The sequence below is a fragment of the Schistocerca americana genome, chromosome 7 (assembly GCF_021461395.2).
Source record: "Schistocerca americana isolate TAMUIC-IGC-003095 chromosome 7, iqSchAmer2.1, whole genome shotgun sequence".
NCBI classification, from domain to species: domain Eukaryota; kingdom Metazoa; phylum Arthropoda; class Insecta; order Orthoptera; family Acrididae; genus Schistocerca; species Schistocerca americana.
The window spans coordinates 594,642,753-594,664,571 of record NC_060125.1 but is presented as its reverse complement, the minus strand read 5'-3'; the positions used below and the strand labels follow the sequence as shown (position 1 = coordinate 594,664,571).

The 21,819-nt window shown below is 38.4% G+C and overlaps 1 protein-coding gene across 1 annotated transcript in view; it reads right to left on the bottom strand.

The window, feature by feature from the left end:
• The window catches only part of LOC124622641 (myotubularin-related protein 6), a 442,887-nt gene that overhangs the window by 70,032 nt on the left and 351,036 nt on the right, over positions 1-21,819 (bottom strand). The window contains exon 9 of the mRNA XM_047148418.1: positions 4,818-5,068. Within this exon, the coding sequence (XP_047004374.1) occupies positions 4,818-5,068 (251 nt within the window). The remainder of the gene's footprint in view (positions 1-4,817; positions 5,069-21,819) is intronic.

Below are 21,819 nucleotides of genomic sequence, written 5' to 3'. Positions count from 1 at the left end.
TTGAACTTCCTTAGCACTGAGCTTTGTTTTTTTTTCCCAGTTTAACACAAATTCACGGGTGCTATGGTAGGTATTAATAAAAACAGAATATCTGAACATTCATACAGTTTCAGTTAACGTTATTACCATCATTTTTCCAAAATAAAATTATCTATAACTTCTGTCGAAAACTTTGTGCAATTGTCTGGAATTTAAAAAACAAATTAGTTAATAAATTAAAAATTTTACGAAACTACTTATTTGCTTCTCTGGATGTTCTGAAAAATACTGCAGATACATGCCCGGGACATGTTTTATTAGATTCACCAGATCAATAACAACAAAATAAATGGAAATCGTGCTTTACTTTAACCTCGTACAGTTTTGTGATGGCGTCATACTAGCGAACTTGCTAAATTTCAGGCAACATTTTTTATTAGCCATAACTCCGTAACTAAACATTTCCTATGTTTATATGAACCTTTTTCTTTAGTTTACCTTGTAGAATAACATATTAAAATATTTGCATATCTTCATGAATCACCCTTTATATAAAGTAATATTGAAGTAAGTCTGTTAATTAACAGGGTGAATAGAACAGCACTATTTATAATTTATACTTTACAAAAGTAGCCAGAAGTGGTTGCTTCTAACTGTTAATTTGTATCCTCACTGATTCGTTCCACACCTCTGAAAGCTTTCCTACATGTTGAGATTTACAGAAGACAATGTGTGAATGAATGAGTGAAAAAACCACAGCTCAATACTTGAGGTGTACCATCCAAATACTGAATTTAATTGATGAAAGGAGAAAATATAAAAATGCAGTAAATGAAGCAGGCAAAAAGGAATATAAACGTCTCAAAAATGAGATCGACAGGAAGTGCAAAATGGCTAAGCAGGGATGGCTAGAGGACAAGTTTAAGGATGTAGAGGCTTATCTCACTAGGGGTAAGATAGATACTGCCTACAGGAAAATTAAAGAGACCTTTGGAGAAAAGAGAGCCACTTGTATGAATATCAAGAGCTCAGATGGAAACCCAGTTCCAAGCAAAGAAGGGAAACCAAAAAGGTGGAAGGAGTATATACAGGGTTTATACAACGGCGATGTACTTGAGGACAATATTATGGAAATGGAAGAGGATGTAGATGAAGATGAAATGGGAGATATGATACTGCATGAAGAGTTTGACAGAGCCCTGAAGGACCTGAGTCTAAACAACGCCCCAGGAGTAGACAACATTCCATTAGAACTACTGACGGCCTTGGAAGAGCCGGTCCTGACAAAATGCTACCATATGGTGAGCAAGATGTATGAGTCAAGCGAAATACCCTCCGACTTCAAGAAAAATATAATAATTCCAATCTAAAAGAAAGAAGGTGTTGACAGATGTGAAAATTACCAAACTATCAGTTTAATAAGTCACAGCTGCAAAATACTAATGCGAATTCCTTACAGATGAATGGAAAAACTGGTAGAAACCAACCTTGGGGAAGATAAGTTTTGCAGACTTAGAGAAAGCTTTTGACAGTGTTGACTGGAATACTCTCTTTCAAATTCTAAAGGTGGCTGGGGTAAAAAACAGGGAGCGAAAGGCTATCTACAATTTGCACAGAAACCAGAAGGTAGGAGACGAGATACTGGCAGAAATAAAGCTGTGAGGACCGGGCATGAGTCGTGCTTTGGTAGCTCAGATGGTAGAGCACTTGCCTGCGAAAGGCAAAGGTACCGAGTTCGAGTCTCGGTCGGGCACACAGTTTTGATCTGCCAGGAAGTTTCATATCAGCACACACTCCGCTGCAGAGTGAAAATCTCATTCTGGAACCAGATGGCAGTTATAAGAGTCAAAGGGCATGAAAGGGAAGCAGTGGTTGGGAAGGGAGTGAGACAGGGTTGTAGCCTCTCCCCGATGTTATTCAATCTGTATATTGAGCAAGCAGTGAAGGAAACAAAAGAAAAATTCGGAGTAGGTATTAAAATCCAGGGAGAAGAAATAAAAACTTTGAGGTTCGCCGATGACATTGTAATTCTGTCAGAGACAGCAAAGGACTTGGAAGAGCAGTTGAACGGAATGGACAGTGTCTTGAAAGGAGGATATAAGATGAACATCAACAAAAGCAAAACGAGGATAATGGAGTGTAGTCGAATTAAGTCAGGTGATGCTGAGGGAATTAGATTAAGAAATGAGACACTTAAAGTAGTGAAGAAGTTTTGCTATTTTGGGAGCAAAATAACTGATGATGGTCGAAGTAGAGATGATGTAAAATGTAGACTGGCAATGGCAAGGAAAGCGTTTTTGAAGAAGAGAAATTTGTTAACATCGAATATAGATTTAAGTGTCAGGAAGTCGTTTCTGAAAGTATTTGTATGGAGTGTAGCCATGTATGGAAGTGAAACATGGATGATAAATAGTTTGGACAAGAAGAGAATAGAAGCTTTTGAAATGTGGTGCTACAGAAGAATGCTGAAGATTAGATGGGTAGGTCACATAACTAATGAGGAAGTATTGCATAAAATAGGGGAGAAGAGGAGCTTGTGGCACAACTTGACTAGAAGAAGGGATCTGTTGGTAGGACATGTTCTGAGGCATCAAGGGATCACCAATTTAGTATTGGAGGGTAGTGTGGAGGGTAAAAATCGTAGAGGGAGACCAAGAGATGAATACACTAAGCAGATTCAGAAGGATGTAGGCTGCAGTAGGTACTGGGAGATGAAGAAGCTTGCACAGGATATAGTAGCATGGAGAGCTGCATCAAACCAGTCTCAGGACTGAAGACCACAACAACAATACCATCCAAATGCAAAACCACCCATGTATGAACAGCTGATCCATATCCTCCTCCATGCTGTCATCTACTAATTGAATTGCAGGCGATTCTTTCCAAATCCTCCATAGTCCTCCCAAAGGTTCTGGGTCACAACATGTCAAATCAGTTCTGTTACCTTAAAAGCACACAGAAAATTCAGATTTACAGTGAACACATCTAGCTTCCACAAAACTGATCACCACCTCACGTACTAAAATAATACCTAATAAAACAAAAACTTGATAGTCTGACTTATGACATGGTTTCCTGGAGATGGTCACATATAACATTTTGTTCACAATAACCTTAGATTTTCAGGCAAATGATGATGCTAAAAGGGCAAAATGTTTCACTAGACTGCATTTCAGGAACATTACAAAAAAACTGTTTCCATGAACATAATTTACTATCAAATATGAACTGGAATTTAAATCTACTGGCTACAGTAGTAGACAGAAATAGGTGTGACCTTGACAGAATGTTGGGGAGGATGTCTGGAGTAGCACTGCGATGCTGCAGCTACTGTGACCCATCCGCTTGGGTCAGGCCACCATGTGCAATCAAGAGTTACACAAGTCTATTGCACAGTCAATAATCATCATATTTCTCGCAAAAGAAGGTACCAAACCTGTGGAAATCGTGAGGAGGCTCTGTGCAAAACTCAGGGAAGAAACCCTTGGTTCTGGCAAAGGCCACATACCACAACAAACAATGCTGGCAACCAATCTGAAATGTAGACCTTCTGTGTGGCAATTCAGGGCTGCATTCTGCTGCTTTAAAGAAGGAAATTCATTGGACAACTCTGGAGTATCCTTTTTACAGTTCAGATTTGTGTGTATTATCCTGTGACTACCACATGTTTGGACTGTTGAAAGAAGAAATTTGAGAATACCAGTTTTATGACAATGCAGCGGTAGAGGAGCTTGCGTGCAAGTGGCTGCACATGTATCCCTCTTCTTTCTTCAAGCACTGGATCAAAAAGTTGCCAATTCTATGGGAAAAGGTGTGGCAAGTCAGGAGAAGATTTAGAAAAACAAGATGGGTGTATTTTTGTTATGGCTGATTCAATAAAGTTACCAAAAAACAATTCCAGTTCATATTTGATTTACCCTCATACATAAATTATGCCAGTTAAATTGTAGTCATAAACTGCACTTGAAACCTTCCAAACATGAACAAATACGTCATCCACTCTTCTATTTTCTAACGTGCATGCTAAATCTATTGAAAGGACTAAATAATAGTTATAATGATGTACAATTGCTTTAGAACTCTGCTGCAAATTAATCTCAAAAATGTGTGCCTATAATAGTTCTTAGAATTGACTAGCAGCCATTCTTGAAAATGAGATTGACCTGGGTTGTATTTGTATCACATGGTGTGCAACATTTCTCAAGCAACTAGTGGTAAACAGCTAAATAATACCTAACAGACCTTACCAAATGAACTTAACAGAGCCAAATAAAGGAAAGAATTACTTCTGCTTACCATGTAGAAGTAAACTCATAAATAAAGGAAAGTTGACAAAAATTATAGCACTCTAAAATGAACACCCAGGGTTTAACATCCAATCAATATAGAGGTCAACAGAAATGGTTTATTAGTTTTGTTGGACAATGGCAAGAAGGGAAACCAGCAATGGCTTTGTTGAAGAAACTATCCAAGTCTAGTAAGACAGAAAAACTGGTTGGAGAGAATGGGATGCTTCAATAAGGAAGTGGGAAATCTCCCCAAGACTCTGAACAAACATGAAAACAGTAGAATAGGTTGATTGCCTGATGTAAGTACAATTTTTTATATCTTACACTTCATACCAGCTTCATTCTGGAAATCTATCCTTTATATACAATCAAGTAAAATGTATTAAATATGTTACACATGGTTCAAATTTTACTAAATGTAAATGATCATACTTTAAAATTTCATTCTGTCTAATAACAAAATATCTTCATTCCATATTACCAGAACAAAAATTAACTATGCTTATTAACCAATGCTTTACTGAAATGTATGAATATTCATCAACTGACCTCAGATCCAACCTGTCCTTTTCACAATTCCCAATAAATGTTCCAAACTGACATGAGTGGACATGATCATGTAATGTTAGCAGAAACCTTTCATTGAACTGAAATGTAGTCGGAAACTGCTGTGTGAGCTGCCACACACAGTCAATCAACTGCGTGAAAACAGGTGACACCTCTTTCACTTCTCCTGCAATATGTGCACACCTCTCAGTGAACTTATGACCAAATGCTAGCCAGTCTTTTTCAATCAGTGCCTGAAATGGGAAGCAAAACAATATTATATTTAATATTTTAAGAAGTCTATATTTACAGGAACACTGGTAATGGCACGATTTTTGAATGAGATATCACCTATTTTTTTTACGAATAATCTCTTACACAATGCGGATTTTGAATGGGGGGGGGGGTAATACTAAGTTCTGTGTAGCATTTGTATTTTATTACTTTAATGATCTTTTATCATTTTTGTACATAGATACAAACTGATATGGGACAAGTCAGTATTATGAGGAGATGAGACAATGTGAATTAATGTAGCAGTTATGAAACTGTATATCTATTACATATATACCGGAATTTGTATACAAAAATGTGCAAACGCATGCACGCGCGCGTGCGCACACACACACACACACACACACACACACACACACACACACACACACACACCTCTTTCACACAAAAGACACAATTGTGTGCTTATGAATTTATAACAATTAATCTACTTAAGTAAATATTTACAGTTTTTGCTGTATCTCTGTGATCATAGTTTAAAAGTGTGGCTTTTTTTATAATAGATACAAACTTGAAAATTATAAGATATTTACAATTTATATGACTCATGATAAAAGTGTGTGGTCTAATTCTACTTCTTTATGTTAACAAAGATTTATTTATACCGTAAGAACATTTACTAATGAGATAGTTGTGAACAAATCTTTGACTTTTGCAGTCTGTTTACTGTTTCACATTTAACACAATCAACACAAATTTTCCATCATCACTGCTTATTACAAAAATAATGTAGACCTCAGGTTTTAACCTGATAGATACTGAGCTACACCATAACAATACTTTTGCAGTAGCTAGATGTGATCAGCTATTTTAAATACAGAAATATGTTTGATCATTTTGCTGTAACAAGGTAGGTACAACTTGTTTCCTGCTTTGAGTGGTCCATTTTGTTTCAGTTTTTTATCTGAATATTGGACCTATATACCCTGGTTTCTTCTCGTTTTAAGTGAGTGCACACTCTGGTTACTAACTACAAGCTGGTTATTACCACCTATGATTTTCCCAATGATGAGTATTACTTGCAAACTGGATGAACAAAACAATTGAAGCACTCAATTTTTTTTAATAAAAGCTGCACGAGCTCCTGGAAGCTGCCCTTTTCATGACTCGTACAACTATCTTTTGCACTGTGAAATAACTTTTGTTAGCATCCTAATTTCCCCAGAATATTATGCTGTATCATAGTAGAGATTCTGCTTTGGCAAAATACACATTTTTTATTGGTACAACAGCACCGATACTGTTAGTACATGGATAGAAGTTGGAACTAGAATAGAAAAATATACATTTTTTAGTGTACCAGTAGACAAAGGAGGAAGGGAGGGAGGATATAATGATAATGATGATGATGATGATATTTCATATTATCTGTCAGTTCTAAAACTTATGATAAAAATGAGAGATCTGACAGAATAGGGTGTGAAACTACGCAACAGAAAAATCAGCCAGGTGATCACTAGACTAAAACAGTGCTGAGCAACCCACTTTGCAACATACTAAATGCTCCACCCTAAAAGCTTGGGCTCATTCCAAAGGATCAACAAAATTTTAAGAGGTTTATCACATTCTCCTCATCCCAATGAAGTTGGCTTCTGCTCTCCAACCAAAATATAAAATACACTCAGTTGAAATGTGACACCAGTAATTTTTTTATGCCATGAGCACCATGGAAGGAAGAGGGAAAAGAGAAAGGGGGTGGGGGAGAAGGAGAAGAACAGTTCCTCCTGTGCAGTATGAAGCCATGTGTAAAAGGACAGTGCCTATAATTAGGAGATGGGTGAAGTTAACTTTACTCCATCAGAACAAGGTACACCTAAGTCAGATAGATGACTTCACCAACCACAGCTTCTTATCCTCTGTCAGCTACACCTCCTCTCACATTTGTATCACTCTCTGGTTCAGTAAGATGGCAAGATGTAAGGGAGTGTTTCCTACTAACTTCACTTGCTAGTTTAACAGATTGCTGATTTTCCCCAATACCTGCTCATCCTGGTACCAATAGAGACAGACATGTTTCGTCAGCTATTGAAGCAAGAGTAATGTGTTCTGTATGTTTCAGGTAATTTTCTCTACTGCATACATCTGTTTTAGCACTTGGTGAACACTAAAGGAATGTGAGCAGACGAGAAACTTTTTACTTTCGTAGGTATCTCATCATCTCCAAGCTCCAGTGCCTTCAGGATCACATGATGTTCTCTGCAATATACTTTAAATTTATCCATAAGATAAATGATGAAGACATGGTCAAGTAAAGTAATTGAATAGCCAAGGAAGACACCTTGCTTAAACAGTTTTGTATCTAAAATATGATGAAATAAACAGTGCAAAGTTTCATTAAAAGTCCAGGTTCTGTTTCATTTGTAAAGTATAAAATAATTCCGGTGCTTAAGGATCCAAGATGGTCATCTACTCCAACTTTTGTATAAATGATAGACTGATTTGGGGAGGGGATGGGAGGTGGGGGTTAAGAAATCACAACAGCAAGGAGGAGTTGGGTGACAAACAAATGTTAATAGGCATGTATTCAACATCAGAAAGATTATTTCTATTCCAATTTCAACCAGTCACATAAGAACCATTACTGTATACCTGAATGAGGAAGTAGATCAGGTTTGCTTAAATACACACTGTAACAGCCATTAGCATTACTTACCTTCGAGGTTAGATGTGCTGAGTTGATGGTAGTCAAGAATTTCTTTAAGGCAACAAAGTTACCATTATCAACACCCCAATGAGTCTGAATGAGATTGTATAATATGGCTATGAGGAGCTGGATGTTCCTTCTATGATACTGCAGAAAGACTTGGTGGGAATGTACCCACTGTATATGATTCCAGGCACTGGTGGTGGGAATGTACCCACTGTATATGGTTCCAAGCACTGGTGATCACGAGAACTACTGGGAGAGAAGACCATCTTGTTTGGCTTATGGCTTTGGCGCATCATACCGCATCTGCAGCAGCAATCTGAGGAGCACTTCGCACCACAGTGACACAACAAACTGTTCCAAATAGGTTACTCCAAGGATATCTCTGAGCCAGATGCCCTGTAGCATGCACTCGACCCACCCCTAAACCACTGCCATTTGCAACTTCAGTGGTGTCAAGTGAGAACTTGTTGGAGGGCAGGGTGGAGGTCTGCTGTGTTTTCTGATGAAATCTAGTTCTGCCTCAGTGCCAGTGATGGCTGTGTGTGTGTTAAAAGTAGGTCAGTTGAGGGCCTGCAACCAACCTGTCTAAGTACTAGACACACTGGACCTTCACCTGGAGTTATGATCTGGGATACGACTCTTGTGACAGCAGGAGCACTCTTGAGGTTGTCCCATGGGCCCTGACTGCAAACTTGTACATCAATCTGGTGATTCACAACCTGCCGAGCTGCCATTCATGAACAGCATTGCAGGGGCATTATCCAACAGGGTAACACTTCTCTACATACCAAAGTTGTAACCCAACATGCTCTACAATGTGTTGTGTTCAATCATCAGATTTGTCTTCAGCTGGGCACATATGGGACATCATTGAATGACAACTCTATTGGTCATCCACAACCAGCATTAATCGTTCCTACACTGACCAACCAAGTGCAACAGGAATGGCATTCTAACCCACAAACTAACATCCAACACCTGTAAAACACAATGCATGCACATTTGCATGTTTGCATTTAACATTCTGGCTATTACACCCATTATTAATGTACCAGCATTTCACATTTGCAATGGCTTATCTCACGCTTGCATAAAACTATGATCTTGCAACGTTAATCTGTTAAATATGTTACCTAGAAAAGTGTGTTACAAAAATTACATTACTCTACATTAATTAATTTGTTGTGCTATATTTTTTTCCATCAGCATACGACTGATATCATATACCTAAAAGGAAAACCCTTGTGTATCTCAAAAGGCATTGCTGCTTGTCAATAATTATTAAAAAGTTATTTCCTTGGTTTCCGATTAATGGTATGGAATAATGGGGCCTGCTGAATGGGTAGAATTTTATGTACCTGTCATCTGTTGTGCTGTGAAGAGTTGTCACCTGCCGTGTGAAGGCTCACCAGCTTCAGCCAACAGGCCAGGAATACGGCTGGTCTTAAACCTGCATCAGTGGCCAGCTCAATTCCTTCATATAACATCTTAAAATAGGACTTACTTGCAACACACAGACCATGCATCCTGAATAAAGCTAATATTGCAGAGAGAATCTTTACAAACTGTGCAGACAGGTTTTACTGCTTCTTGTCCATATTTTGAAATATCCAATGCTTTTAGGGATAGAACTTATAAGTCCCCAATATAGGATGCCTAGATAAGCCTAAAATAAAATGTGGACACAGAAATTTTGCGTTTCTAAAAAATTTGAAACTATGTCTCTTTTCCACACTTCAGTAAAAAAAATTGAACTTTTAAAAAGTAAAAAAGAACACTAACACAGCCCCATAATTGTTAGATTCAACTAATGGGTGGTGGTTGTGTAGCTGGAGAATAGATATGATATGAATATATCGTCTTCAAATATAGAATTCTGCACAGGATCTTTCAGTATGAACGCAATACTGTTGACAGTGATAGTAAAGACAGTCATACTTCAAATACTGTCTAGAGGGGTAGTTACACACCTCTAGAAGTTGTAGAGGGCAACACCTCTAGAAGTTGTAGAGGGCACTTAGTGGATTAAGTTTTACATAGGAATCAATGTCCAGAAATGTCATCCAACAATGCTACTGAGTATCAAAGTTATAGGTGCTGGCACCTGTAAAATAATGTATATACAGGATGATTCCATGATGATGTTACAAACTTTCTACGCTCATGGAGGAGGATAAATGAATCACTTTGAGGTAAGGGTCCCCAGTACCAGAAACAAAAGATTAGAACATGATAAGTGAAAACTGTTCTGGTACCTCAGACAGATGAATAAGTACTGGCACTGTTGTTGCTAAGGGCCAGCCATGGTGGCTGAGCGGTTCTAGGCCCTTTAGTCTGGAACCAAGCGACTACTATGGTCGCAGGTTCGAATCCTGCCTCAGGCATGGATGTGTGTGATGTCATTAGGTTAGTTAGGTTAAAGTAGTTCTAAGTTCTAGGGGACTGATGACATCCGATGTTACGATGTTAAGTTCCATAGAGCTCAGAGCCATTTGAACCATTTTTGTTGCTAAGATTGTAGGGTAGGCAACTTTCAGAGGCGATAATATGCAAAACAAGGAAAAATAACCAGTAAGCATGGGCTCTAAAATGCATATCTGAAGACCTATGAGCACTTTTACATGTTCACTGCTATGAAATACATCTCATCTATTGAACAAATGTTCAGAGCTCGTAAGTTTCACACTTTAGAGCCCATGTTCACTAGACATTTTCTCTTGTTTTAGTAAATACTACCACCTCTGAAAGTTTCCTATCCCACAATCTTAGCAACAACAGTGCCAGTACACGTATGTCACTGTCAGAGGTATCAGAATGGTTTTTGCTCGTAATCTTCAACTCTTTTGTTTCTGATACAGGGACTCTTACCAGAAAGTGATACATTTATCTTTCTCCCTGATTTTAGAAAGTTTGTAACAGCATCACACAATCAGCCTGTATGTTGTTGTTGTGGTCTTCAGTCCTGAGACTGGTTTGATGCAGCTCTCCATCCTACTCTATCCTGTGCAAGCTTCTTCATCTCCCAGTACCTACTGCAACCTACATCCTTCAGAATCTGCTTAGCGTATTCACCTCTTGGTCTCCCTCTACGATTTTTACCCTACACGCTGCCCTCCAGTAATAAATTCGTGATCACTTTATGCCTCAGAACATGGCCTACCAACAGATCCCTTCTTCTAGTCAAGTTGTGCCACAAACTTCTCTTCTCCCCAATCCTATTCAATACCTCCTCATTAGTTATGTGATCTACCCATATAATCTTCAGCATTCTTCTGTAGCACCACATTTCAAAAGCTTCTATTCTCTTCTTGTCCAAACTATTTCAGCATTCTTCTGTAGCACCACATTTCAAAAGCTTCTGTTCTCTTCTTGTCCAAACTATTTATCACCCATGTTTCACTCCATACATGGCTACACTCCATACAAATACTTTCAGAAATGACTTCCTGACACTTAAATCAATACTCGATGTTAACAAATTTCTCTTCTTCAGAAACGCTTTCCTTGCCATTGCCAGTCTACATTTTATATCCTCTCTACTTCGACCATCATCAGTTATTTTGCTCCCCAAATAGCAAAACTCCTTTACTACTTTAAGTGTCTCATTTCCTAATCTAATTCCTTCAGCATCACCAGACTTAATTCGACTACATTCCATTATCTTCGTTTTGCTTTTGATGATGTTCATCTTATACCCTCCTTTCAAGACACTGTCCATTCCGTTCAGCTGCTCTTCCAGGTCCTTTGCTGTCTCTGACAGAATTACAATGTCATCGACAAACCTCAAAGTTTTTATTTCTTCTCCATGGATTTTAATACCTACTCAGAATTTTTCTTTTGTTTCCTTTACTGCTTGCTCAATATACAGATTGAATAACATCAGGGAGAGGCTACAACCCTGTCTCACTCCCTTTCCAACCACTGCTTCCCTTTCATGCCCCTCTACTCTTATAACTGCCATCTGGTTTTTGTACAAATTGTAAATAGCCTTTCGCTCCCTGTGTTTTACCCCTGCCACCTTCAGAATTTGAAAGAGAGTATCCCAGTCAACATTGTCAAAAGCTTTCTCTAAGCCTACAAATGCTAGAAACGTAGGTTTGCCTTTTCATAATCTTTCTTCTAAGGTAAGTCATAGGGTCAGTATTGCCTCACGTGTTCCAACATTTCTTCGGAATCCAAACTGATCTTCCCCGAGGTCGGCTTCTACCAGTTTTTCCATTCGTCTATAAAGAATTCGCATTAGTATTTTGCAGCTGTGACTTATTAAACTGATAGTTTGGTAATTTTCACACATGTCAACACCTGCTTTCTTTGGGATTGGAATTATTATATTCTTCTTGAAGTCTGAGGGTATTTCGCCTGTCTCATACATCTTGCTCACCAGATGGTAGAGTTTTGTCAGGACTGGCTCTCCCAAAGCTGTCAGCCTGTATACACACATATTTTCAGGCACAGACACCTATAGCTTTGACACTTTGTAGCATCTCTTCGATGACATTTCCGGACATGGATTCCAATGTAAAACTGGATCTACTGAGTCCCCTCTCTACTGAGTCCCCTCTCTACTGAGTCCCCTCTCTACTGAGTCCCCTCTCTACTGAGTCCCCTCTCTACTGAGTCCCCTCTCTACTGAGTCCCCTCTCTACTGAGTCCCCTCTCTACTGAGTCCCCTCTCTACTGAGTCCCCTCTCTACTGAGTCCCCTCTCTACTGAGTCCCCTCTCTACTGAGTCCCCTCTCTACTGAGTCCCCTCTCTACTGAGTCCCCTCTAGAAGTATATAACATGAATTGTGAAACACTGTGTATACTCAAAATAATGCAGTAAAGACAGTACAAAAATAGCAAAATATTTTCATAAGTCATACATGCAGTGCTCTCCGAGGATATTTTGGTTTCAAGTAGTATTGTAGACTTTCATGATGTAAACTGTGCCACTTACTAATACTTCCTTTACTTTTGAAAAACTTCTCAATTATTTTAGCCGTGTGAAGTCTCTTGGTTCTCTCATATTACCTAAAAGTCCACCTGAACTGTTGGAAGTGTTTCAAGGTAGATCAACTATGTTCAATATGAATCCCACAAAAAGCTTGGGGAAATACACTGTCCATCCAGGTACAGTTCAGCATGCTTTGGTAAGTCTAATACAAGTGGAGTGTGACAGGTAGCCTATAACCTGACTTATCTGGACAGCCACCAAAAGCTATTGGCATGCAGAAAAAGTTTTTTAACGGAAGTTTGTTACTATCCTCACCTTTAGAATCGAGATCCCCATTCTGTGACACAATGTAACTGTAATGGTAATGCTTCACAGTGATAAATGAAGTACACTCAAGAGCTTATGGTTATGAGGGGCTGGAGGGACTGACTAGCTCTCAAAGCAGGAATCTCTGGTTGGCCAAACCTAAACTAAGCCATCAAAGACCCATAAGTGAAGAGGTACAGACACAGTGAGAATCACCTGTCCAGTAAATTGAAAGAACAACATTCTGGGTCAATTTACACATTTATGTGGTGCAACTAGAGCACTTGACTTTTATTATCATTTTAATAAATTAATAAAGACCTTGACAACTGCAACAAACTTATGCTGTGATGCTGACTTCTTACAAGAATAAGCAACCAATCTCATCTCTGCCTCCAGTGCTCACAATTATTCTACCATCCTCGTTTACAAACAGATTTCCTAGCCCATTTCAGACAGATCTGATATTGTTGATTTCTTACCATAAAAATAAACATAAGGAGAACAACTATAATTACCCAGTATTGTCTTGATCTAGACTTGGTCAAACATTTTCTTTGTTAAGGCAACAAATTTCTGAAATCATGCATTGAAATGAGGTACATCCTCTCAATCTTCTTCTTACGCTAAGTACAAAGTCTCCCTTCACACCTCCCATCCCCTAGTGTTAAAACTCTTATTGAGAGACTTTTCCCACAAATAATCCCCTCAATACTAACATTAGCTCACCATAACTAGTGAAACATTTTCTATCAATGAAAACAAGTCACATCAAATACCAACTTATTTCTAAGCATTTCCTGTCTGTAATCTCAACATCACAACCATTAAATTGTAAAAAAGATTAACAGACATAAACAAATAGTGTCTATAGACAACTCCAAGTACCCCATTACAGATCACATACTGGAACAGGACAGTTGTGCCTAGGTGTCTACTTTACTTCCAGACACCACAGGGGCATTCCCTCTAAATTCCAGTTCTTGTGTGCAATATGAGACAGCTTTTTGCCACCCACCAGGCCTCAACTTATGACTCTTTTTATTTTCATCTTATATTGTTTCTTTTCTTTGTTTTACTTTATGTTACAATTTTTCTCACTGTCTTGCCCAGTTTCCTCCTCTTTTAGCTTGTTTTTTAACTTATCTCCAATTTACTTGGTACCTCTCTGCCACTTCCAAATTAAGATTTTCATACCTTGTTCAGCACGAACAATCCATTTCTCCCTTTCATCTTATGTGGTAAGTCCCTTTTCTCTCTCTCTCTCTCTCTCTCTCTCTCTCTCTCTTTTTTAAGCTTCTCAGTTTTTCTTCCACCAAATCTTTCCTCTCTTCTGTCAGATGATGCAACCTTGGACAAAATACCTAATGATTTTACACTTCTGTACATGTGGCATTTCAGACTTTTCCAGTGAGATTGATAACATTCACATTTCCCAGTTTTCATCTTAGTCAACAGAATCATTTCACACATAATATTTTGACAGCATCCCTGTATGTCCACAGATTAAAAAGTGTATATCTGAGCTGCGTATCATTTGAATCCCAACAAAATAGTGAACCGGACTGGCTGTGCACCACTTGTTCATAACAATGATCATTTCTCGGCACTGAATATTGTATGAAGGCTTTCATGACCGGATGACATATCTTCTGGTAAACCTTCTGGGATGTAAGGTCGTGGTCCATGAAACTCTTCAGCTCCTAACGTTTCGTCCAGAGCTGCGCTGGACATCTTCAGAGGGGTGTTTTTCCTCCGGTGAGTCTTGCCGACTGATGGGTCGGACGTCTGAGAGCGACTTATATATCGTAGAAAGTGGGCGTGACCAGAGTTACACGTGATATGCAGAGATAAAAGATTATCTTTGACAAAGATTATCTCTGCATATCACGTGTAACTCTGGTCACGCCCACTTTCTACGATATATAAGTCGCTCTCAGACGTCCGACCCATCAGTCGGCAAGACTCACCGGAGGAAAAACACCCCTCTGAAGATGTCCAGCGCAGCTCTGGACGAAACGTTAGGAGCTGAAGAGTTTCATGGACCACGACCTTACATCCCGGAAGGTTTACCAGAAGATACTGAATATTGTGTTCTATTGCAAGTCCACTTCAGTCAGTTGTACATATAGATAATTACACTGCTGATGAATGATGTATCCCACACTTTTAGTTGAATTAATATCACTGTACCTCTTTATAGAACTTTCTGACATGCTGATCTCGATCATTTGAAAGACAATGTTGCCATCTCTGTATTTCATTTCACATTTCCAAGAGGCAGTGCTCAGTTGATACAGAATTTGTTGGCTGCTTGAATCAGTAGATAGACTGGTGTTTCACAATTCTTAAATTTTGTCCAACACACAACATATTATACTGAAGCTGGGCTAGCCTACATGCTGGTTTTAGGGACATCAATAGCAACTGAAAGGTATCAACTCGCTTTTTCTTCCTTGGGGTCAGTTTCCTTTTTAGGCACTGTCGACTTGTAAGACTAAGATTGTAATTCTTCCTGCCAGTTGGCCAATGCAACAGTAGTAATGTGACGCAAGGACTAAAATGATAAAATGTGTGACGTATTGAGTGACACTGCCTACAGAGAGTACTTTGATTGCTACACTACTATCTTTTAATTAGCATTCACAAGCCAGTGAGTCTGACACTCCTGAAGATTCTGTACATTTCACACCTTTTTTTCAGTGGTGGGAACATTGTCCCAGTATTTAATGCATAGGCATGTGAGTAGGCAGGAGTCCAGAGCTAGTAAGTATTAATCATATAAAAGACGTGGATTGATGGCAGTAAAAGTTAAAGACTGTGTTGAGAGAAAGATTTCTAGTTACAAGTGAGTGGTTGTTTATTAATAATCGCATAATAAAAGTTAAGCAGAAGGAGAAAGTGTAAGCCTTTCTTATGCAAGTAGAACTGAAGTTACTGATTAGAATATACATGAATTAATGGCCTATAGGAGACTGTAATGAAAGTTTAAATTGGTATAGATAAACAAGATCACATAAATGTTGGCTTGTCCAGAATGACAAATTATCAGAACATTCTTTATTGGGAACCAATAAACTATATTGAATACATTGTATTGACATTTACAACAGATTCCAATGATGTGTAATTGCCAATTCATTGGCTACTAGTTACAGACACATGACAAACAACATGGTTTGTTTCTGGATCAGACATGACTTGTTGTAAGTTGTCTCCCTTAAAATTCCAATTACTGAAAACTAAATAAATAGTATCATATGTAAAATTTCAAAAAGGAGAGCTTACCAGTGGCGTGCCATGTCAAGATGCAATTTCCAGGTCTGACAATCATGGGAAGGAACTATAAAATTGACATCTATGCAAGGCAACAATAGGGAACCTATCATAAGTATAAGCTGCAACAGTTATTGGCATGTGCAGAAGGAGTGATGTACCAGTGAAACAATGAACACCATCATCACATAGAAAAGAAGACAGATTACAGTGGCACAAGACATTGGCATCATGACACCTCAATGATGGCAGTGCAGCATGCTATCTTCTAAACCAGAAAAACTTGTATCATAAACGTCTTACTGGGCAGTGAGTTCAATGAAGTACTTCTGCTGTAGGCATTGCTGGATTGTGAACAGAATTTGAAGCTATAAAAGATAGAAGCAGAAAGTAAGATGAAAGGAACCAATGCAGGAATCTCAGAAATTCCACATACAAGTGCAATAGTGTCTTATTCAACGGATGAAACAGTGGAAGTGAAAGTAGTAGCACACCAGTCTCGTAAACCTGGCAAGAAAACATATAAACAGAACAGGAATAAATCCAGACAAGTACTGGAGCAGAAAGGAATTTAGATATGCAGGCATTCTCAGCTAGCTATGAGTGCACTAATGGGTACGATGTCCTCAAGTGGAAAGAGAAGACAAAAAGGATAAAGTCAAACATGGCTGAAATGAAGATGATTAGATGTTTAATTATTAACCTTTGAGCAGGTTTATCATGCAGTTAGCTTCATCAACTGAAGTTACAGCAAATATAAAGGGGAAAAAACAGACAAAATGGGATTAGTAAAGTTCCAACAAGCACAATTCCCCATTAAAATGAAACAGCAAATAAAAAAATTATGAAGAATGAACGAGCAAATAAAAAAATTATGAAGAATGAGCAACAAATGATGAAGAAATGAGTAATGAGCACAAGAGAAGATTTACACAACTCGAATCAGCTGTGACTAGTTGCACCAAAACATATAGCCAACTTGGCACACATCTAGTCTCTCTAAGTAGTGAGACGAAAACCACTGCAGAAAAAAATACTGAAATTAGTGAAAATAGTGATGAGGAGATTGCAGAGGTCAAGACAGAGTTAGCAACACAAGTGAATATGGTTGCTGACACTATAACCACTAACAGTAACAACTTATGTACCATTGTACAGAAAAGTTTTTATAGAGAAGTCACAAACATCAATACAGGAGTAAACCACATAGAAGTAAGTGAGGCAGAAGAGGTGCAGGCCTTCAATAGCTGCTGTAACAGATTCCAACCAGATGAAGACTATTTCTAGTAGCATTTTTACATAGGTTTAAAAGAGCTGACACAAATAATTGGACCAAAACAAAATTATAGACATCACAATGAAGATGAAAGGAAGAATAGCCATAAATGTAAATCTCCAAGATAGGCAGTCTTTTACAGAAGCTTGAAAATTAGTGCAAACTTCAATGCAAGATGCCTTTAATTGTTTGCACAATGAAACTCTGGCTTTAAATCTGGCAGAAAATGGAAAGAGATTTTTGTCAAATATAAAATATACCAGAGGCAGGATACAATCGACAACAAATTTTTTAACCTGTGACACTGTTGATTAGGCTGCTAGAAAAATTTTTTCACTTGATGTTCAGTATTTACATTTACTGATGTGTTTCAAGATTAACTCATTATCAGAACATCTGTCAATAGATTACATAAGTCAGAAGCAACACACTTATGAACATTTTCTGAATCACTATTAACTATTTATTTTAAATCATACAGGGCAAACCTATAAACATATCTAAGAACTAATGTGGAACTCTTCAAACACAGTATAGTGTCACGGGTCAGCTAACTGCTCCAAAGCACAAATGAGTGTGAAGCAAACTACAAGCTAGCAAATTCACAAATGAATTCCAGATAGCATAAGTACATGAGTGAAGTGGCACTATGAGGGACTAATGGCAGTATGAAGAAACAACTGTGCTAACATTAAACTAAGATATAAAAGAAGAAATATTTTATTAAATTTAACACAGCATAAATTAATGTTAGAAACTTTATTTATATAAATAACAGTCATCCTTGAAAGTCATAAAAAGCAAATTGAGAGCCAAAAGAAGCAGTAAAAACAAAATACTGTAAAACTGAAAGTGGTAAAAACACAGAAAGATTGCAGCTAAAATGGATGGAAATCAGACACATATGGTAAACGAAAAACTAGGAAGTGGGATAATGGGACAAAGGGAAGAATACCATTTTTACATAATCAAATCTTTTATATGCATTTTCAAGTATGTACAAAGCACTAAAGACTTTGATATATTGTACAGAAAGATCAAAGACAAGATGATTCTGTTTAGGCATAGTGAGTCAGATTATGTGGAAGACAGAGAAACAAAACAGTCAACTTCTGGTTTTCTGTTTTTGTTATCCCATGGACCGATAATGTGATCCTATCAACATCAAAGAATGGTGACTTTGAGCACTACAGAAGCAGAATTTGTGACAGCCAGCATCGCATTAATACGTAGCAAAAGTTGTTCCTCTGTATACCTGAGTCTGAATTAGAATTCCCATGAACCTTATAACAGCCACCTGACTAGTCTATTTCCTATATCAATATACTTTCAGTTCATGGATTACTTTCATAGGTAAGTATTTAATGTGTTTCACATTTGAACCAAGCATCATCATCAGTTTATCATTCACAGTTAATGAAATGAGTACAGAATGCTTATAGTCAAGAAGTTTTTGACATTAAGCAAGTGTGCTATTCTGCAAGTTGTTGCCAATACTCCACTCCTTATATATGTTGGCCATTCATTTGCAAATGGATGAGGAGTGGGGAATTACTAACTATGGTAAGATTGCTCTGTTTATATTTACTATGGCTATTTCTCTTGCTGAGCATACTAGCTCTTGCTAGCAACATCCACCAGATCAGTTAAGGCAAATGCCTGAAACGAACCTCCGAAAAGGAGAAGGCCAATGTGCTCCCCAATCTTTACCTGTAAGTGTTTGTGCTTCATCAATGAGTTCATCATCAATGGGACAACAGTCCTCAAATTTTCTTCACTTGTCAGTGTATAGGAGGTATGGTAGCTGCCATCATAAAATCACAGTTCAGAAGCAGAGCAGAGTGATGAAAGATAGTATAAAGTGACCAGTACTAATGTAAATGTGTGTGCAAATGTTCAGCTGATATGATAATGTGACCTCAGATCAGTCTGGTATGAGTCATTCAGCAGATACACAGCCATTTACTTTAGGGAGGAGGATTAGGATCTAAAGTCCACTCAATAACAAGGTCATTAGAAAAAGAGCACATACTCAGATTGAGAAAGGATGTGGAAGGAAATTGGCCATGTCTTCTTCAAAGGATCCATCCTAACATTTTTCTAAAGCAACTTAAGAAAACTCAGAAAATATAAATCTGGTTGGCCATTCTCCCAAATGCGAGTTTGCTGTATTACTACAGTGTCATCTTGCTGGGTATGCAATTAAGGACCCAATAGTAAGATAATACAGCAAAACTACAATCTGAAACAATTAATCAAATGAGAAATCATTTATACAACCATTAGTTCATAAAGAAGACAGACAATTTATAAAGATTTCATGAACCAGAGGAGGTTCTACACAAGGAAAGACAGTCCTGGTCCATTCAATTCTTCCTAGATATCTGCTACTGTTACGCATGAAGAGGAGACTGAGTGGAATTTCTGAAGTCAGCCGTTAAATGTTACGAGTACTCTCCCCTGGACTGAGTCCTCCGGTAAGAAAGCACAAGAACAGAAGTACTAAGAATGTCTTATTTCTGTTGCACTGCATTCTTCCTGGAAATATATAACAGACACATGACTCAAATTCACTTTTAACCTTTAGATGTTGTGTGAGCATTGTACTCATCAGCAGCACCAACTACACCAAGCCCCCAGATGGCATTTCACTGCTGTCTGTCATAGAATAAAGTAAATTTCTATGTAATTGTTTATTATAATTTACATTAGGCATTTGGAAATTGCCAATCCATGGACAAAAATTTGTGGTTTCAACAAATCAAGCATAAAAAGTTCTATGCACCATGAAGGTCAGATCACCACACCCACCAGCACATTCAGTATACTCTTGGAATGGAACTAGCAGCTGTCTGTGTTTCTTCATGTCATGAGAGATGTTAGTTCATTCACACCACACTATCAATCCACATACTGCAGGCTTGGCACTTGCATTTCTGTGAACATATACTGGATGGTTGAAGCTTCATCATTTTAAAATCCAATATAATCTACACTGAATGAAGTCATGTCCATATGCTTGTACCCTCCTGAAGCAGATGATGAACTGGCAGATACCAGAAGATAAACGTATCTCAACTACGCAGCAAAAGCCTACTTACAAACTTTCAGGAACCAGTTTGAAGTGAGGCATCTAGGAATATACTACAGTCGCCAATATATTGCTCCCACAGGGATAATTAAACATGACTAGCGTAACTGAAGTGTGCACAGAGGCATTTAAGCAGTCATTCTTCCCACATTCGATTTGTGAATGGAACAGTGAGAAACCCTTTGCTGTGGAACATTGGAAAGTACTCTGTGCCATTCACTTCACAGTGGTTTGCAGGTAATGCATATACAGGGCGCTAGGGGTATAAGTGTAGATATTTCTACTGATGGCTAAGGACAGTGTACTGAACAACATTACATCAGTATTTACTTCATTTGCATGAGTAGTATGTTTTCAGGTTGGTTAGTACCTCTAATTATGCACGACACATGTAAGCAGCAGGTCAGGGATTGAAGTGGGGACAAGTGGACACAAAATTGATAGTCTATACTGACAAGTATAATCCACTTTGCAGAGCAGTTAAGGCCATGCAGAAAACATCAGGTACTAAATTATGTGATACGTTTGTGGGAAGGCTGTTAGACACATAGGAAAAATAACCAACACACTGAAGTATGTACATATTAAGATACCAACGAATCACAATATTTGTATCTTTGCCCCAACACCCTACAAATGTAGAAGGTTCATCCAATGAAAGCGAAGACCGCAAATAATAAATAACTACAACAACCCACAAAATCAAACAATGGAAAATCCAGGACAGACTACTGACAGTATTATGAAAAGGATAATTGCTACTCATCACATAGTGGAGATGCTGAGTCGCAGAGAGGCACAACAAAAGACCGTCAAAAAAAGTAAGCTTTCAACCAAAAAGGTAAGCACAGTTCACTTACACATGACCACAGTCTCTGGCTGCCGAGGCCAGACTGTGAGTAGCAGCACGTGATGGGAGAAGTAAATTGAGTGGTGGGGGAAAGGAAGAGGCTGGGGAGAGGAGGGGAAGGGGGAGGGACAACAGGGGAGGGTGGGAGATGGTAAAGTGCAGCTTGTGGGAGCGTACAAGGACAAAGTGGGGAGCTAGGTGCAGTCAGGAGGTTGAATGGAGGACAGAAGGCGGGGAGCAGGGAGGGGGGCGGAGGGAGGGAGGGGGAGAAGGAGAGAAGTAAAAACACTGTGGTAGCACTGGTGGAATAGAGGACAATGTAGTGC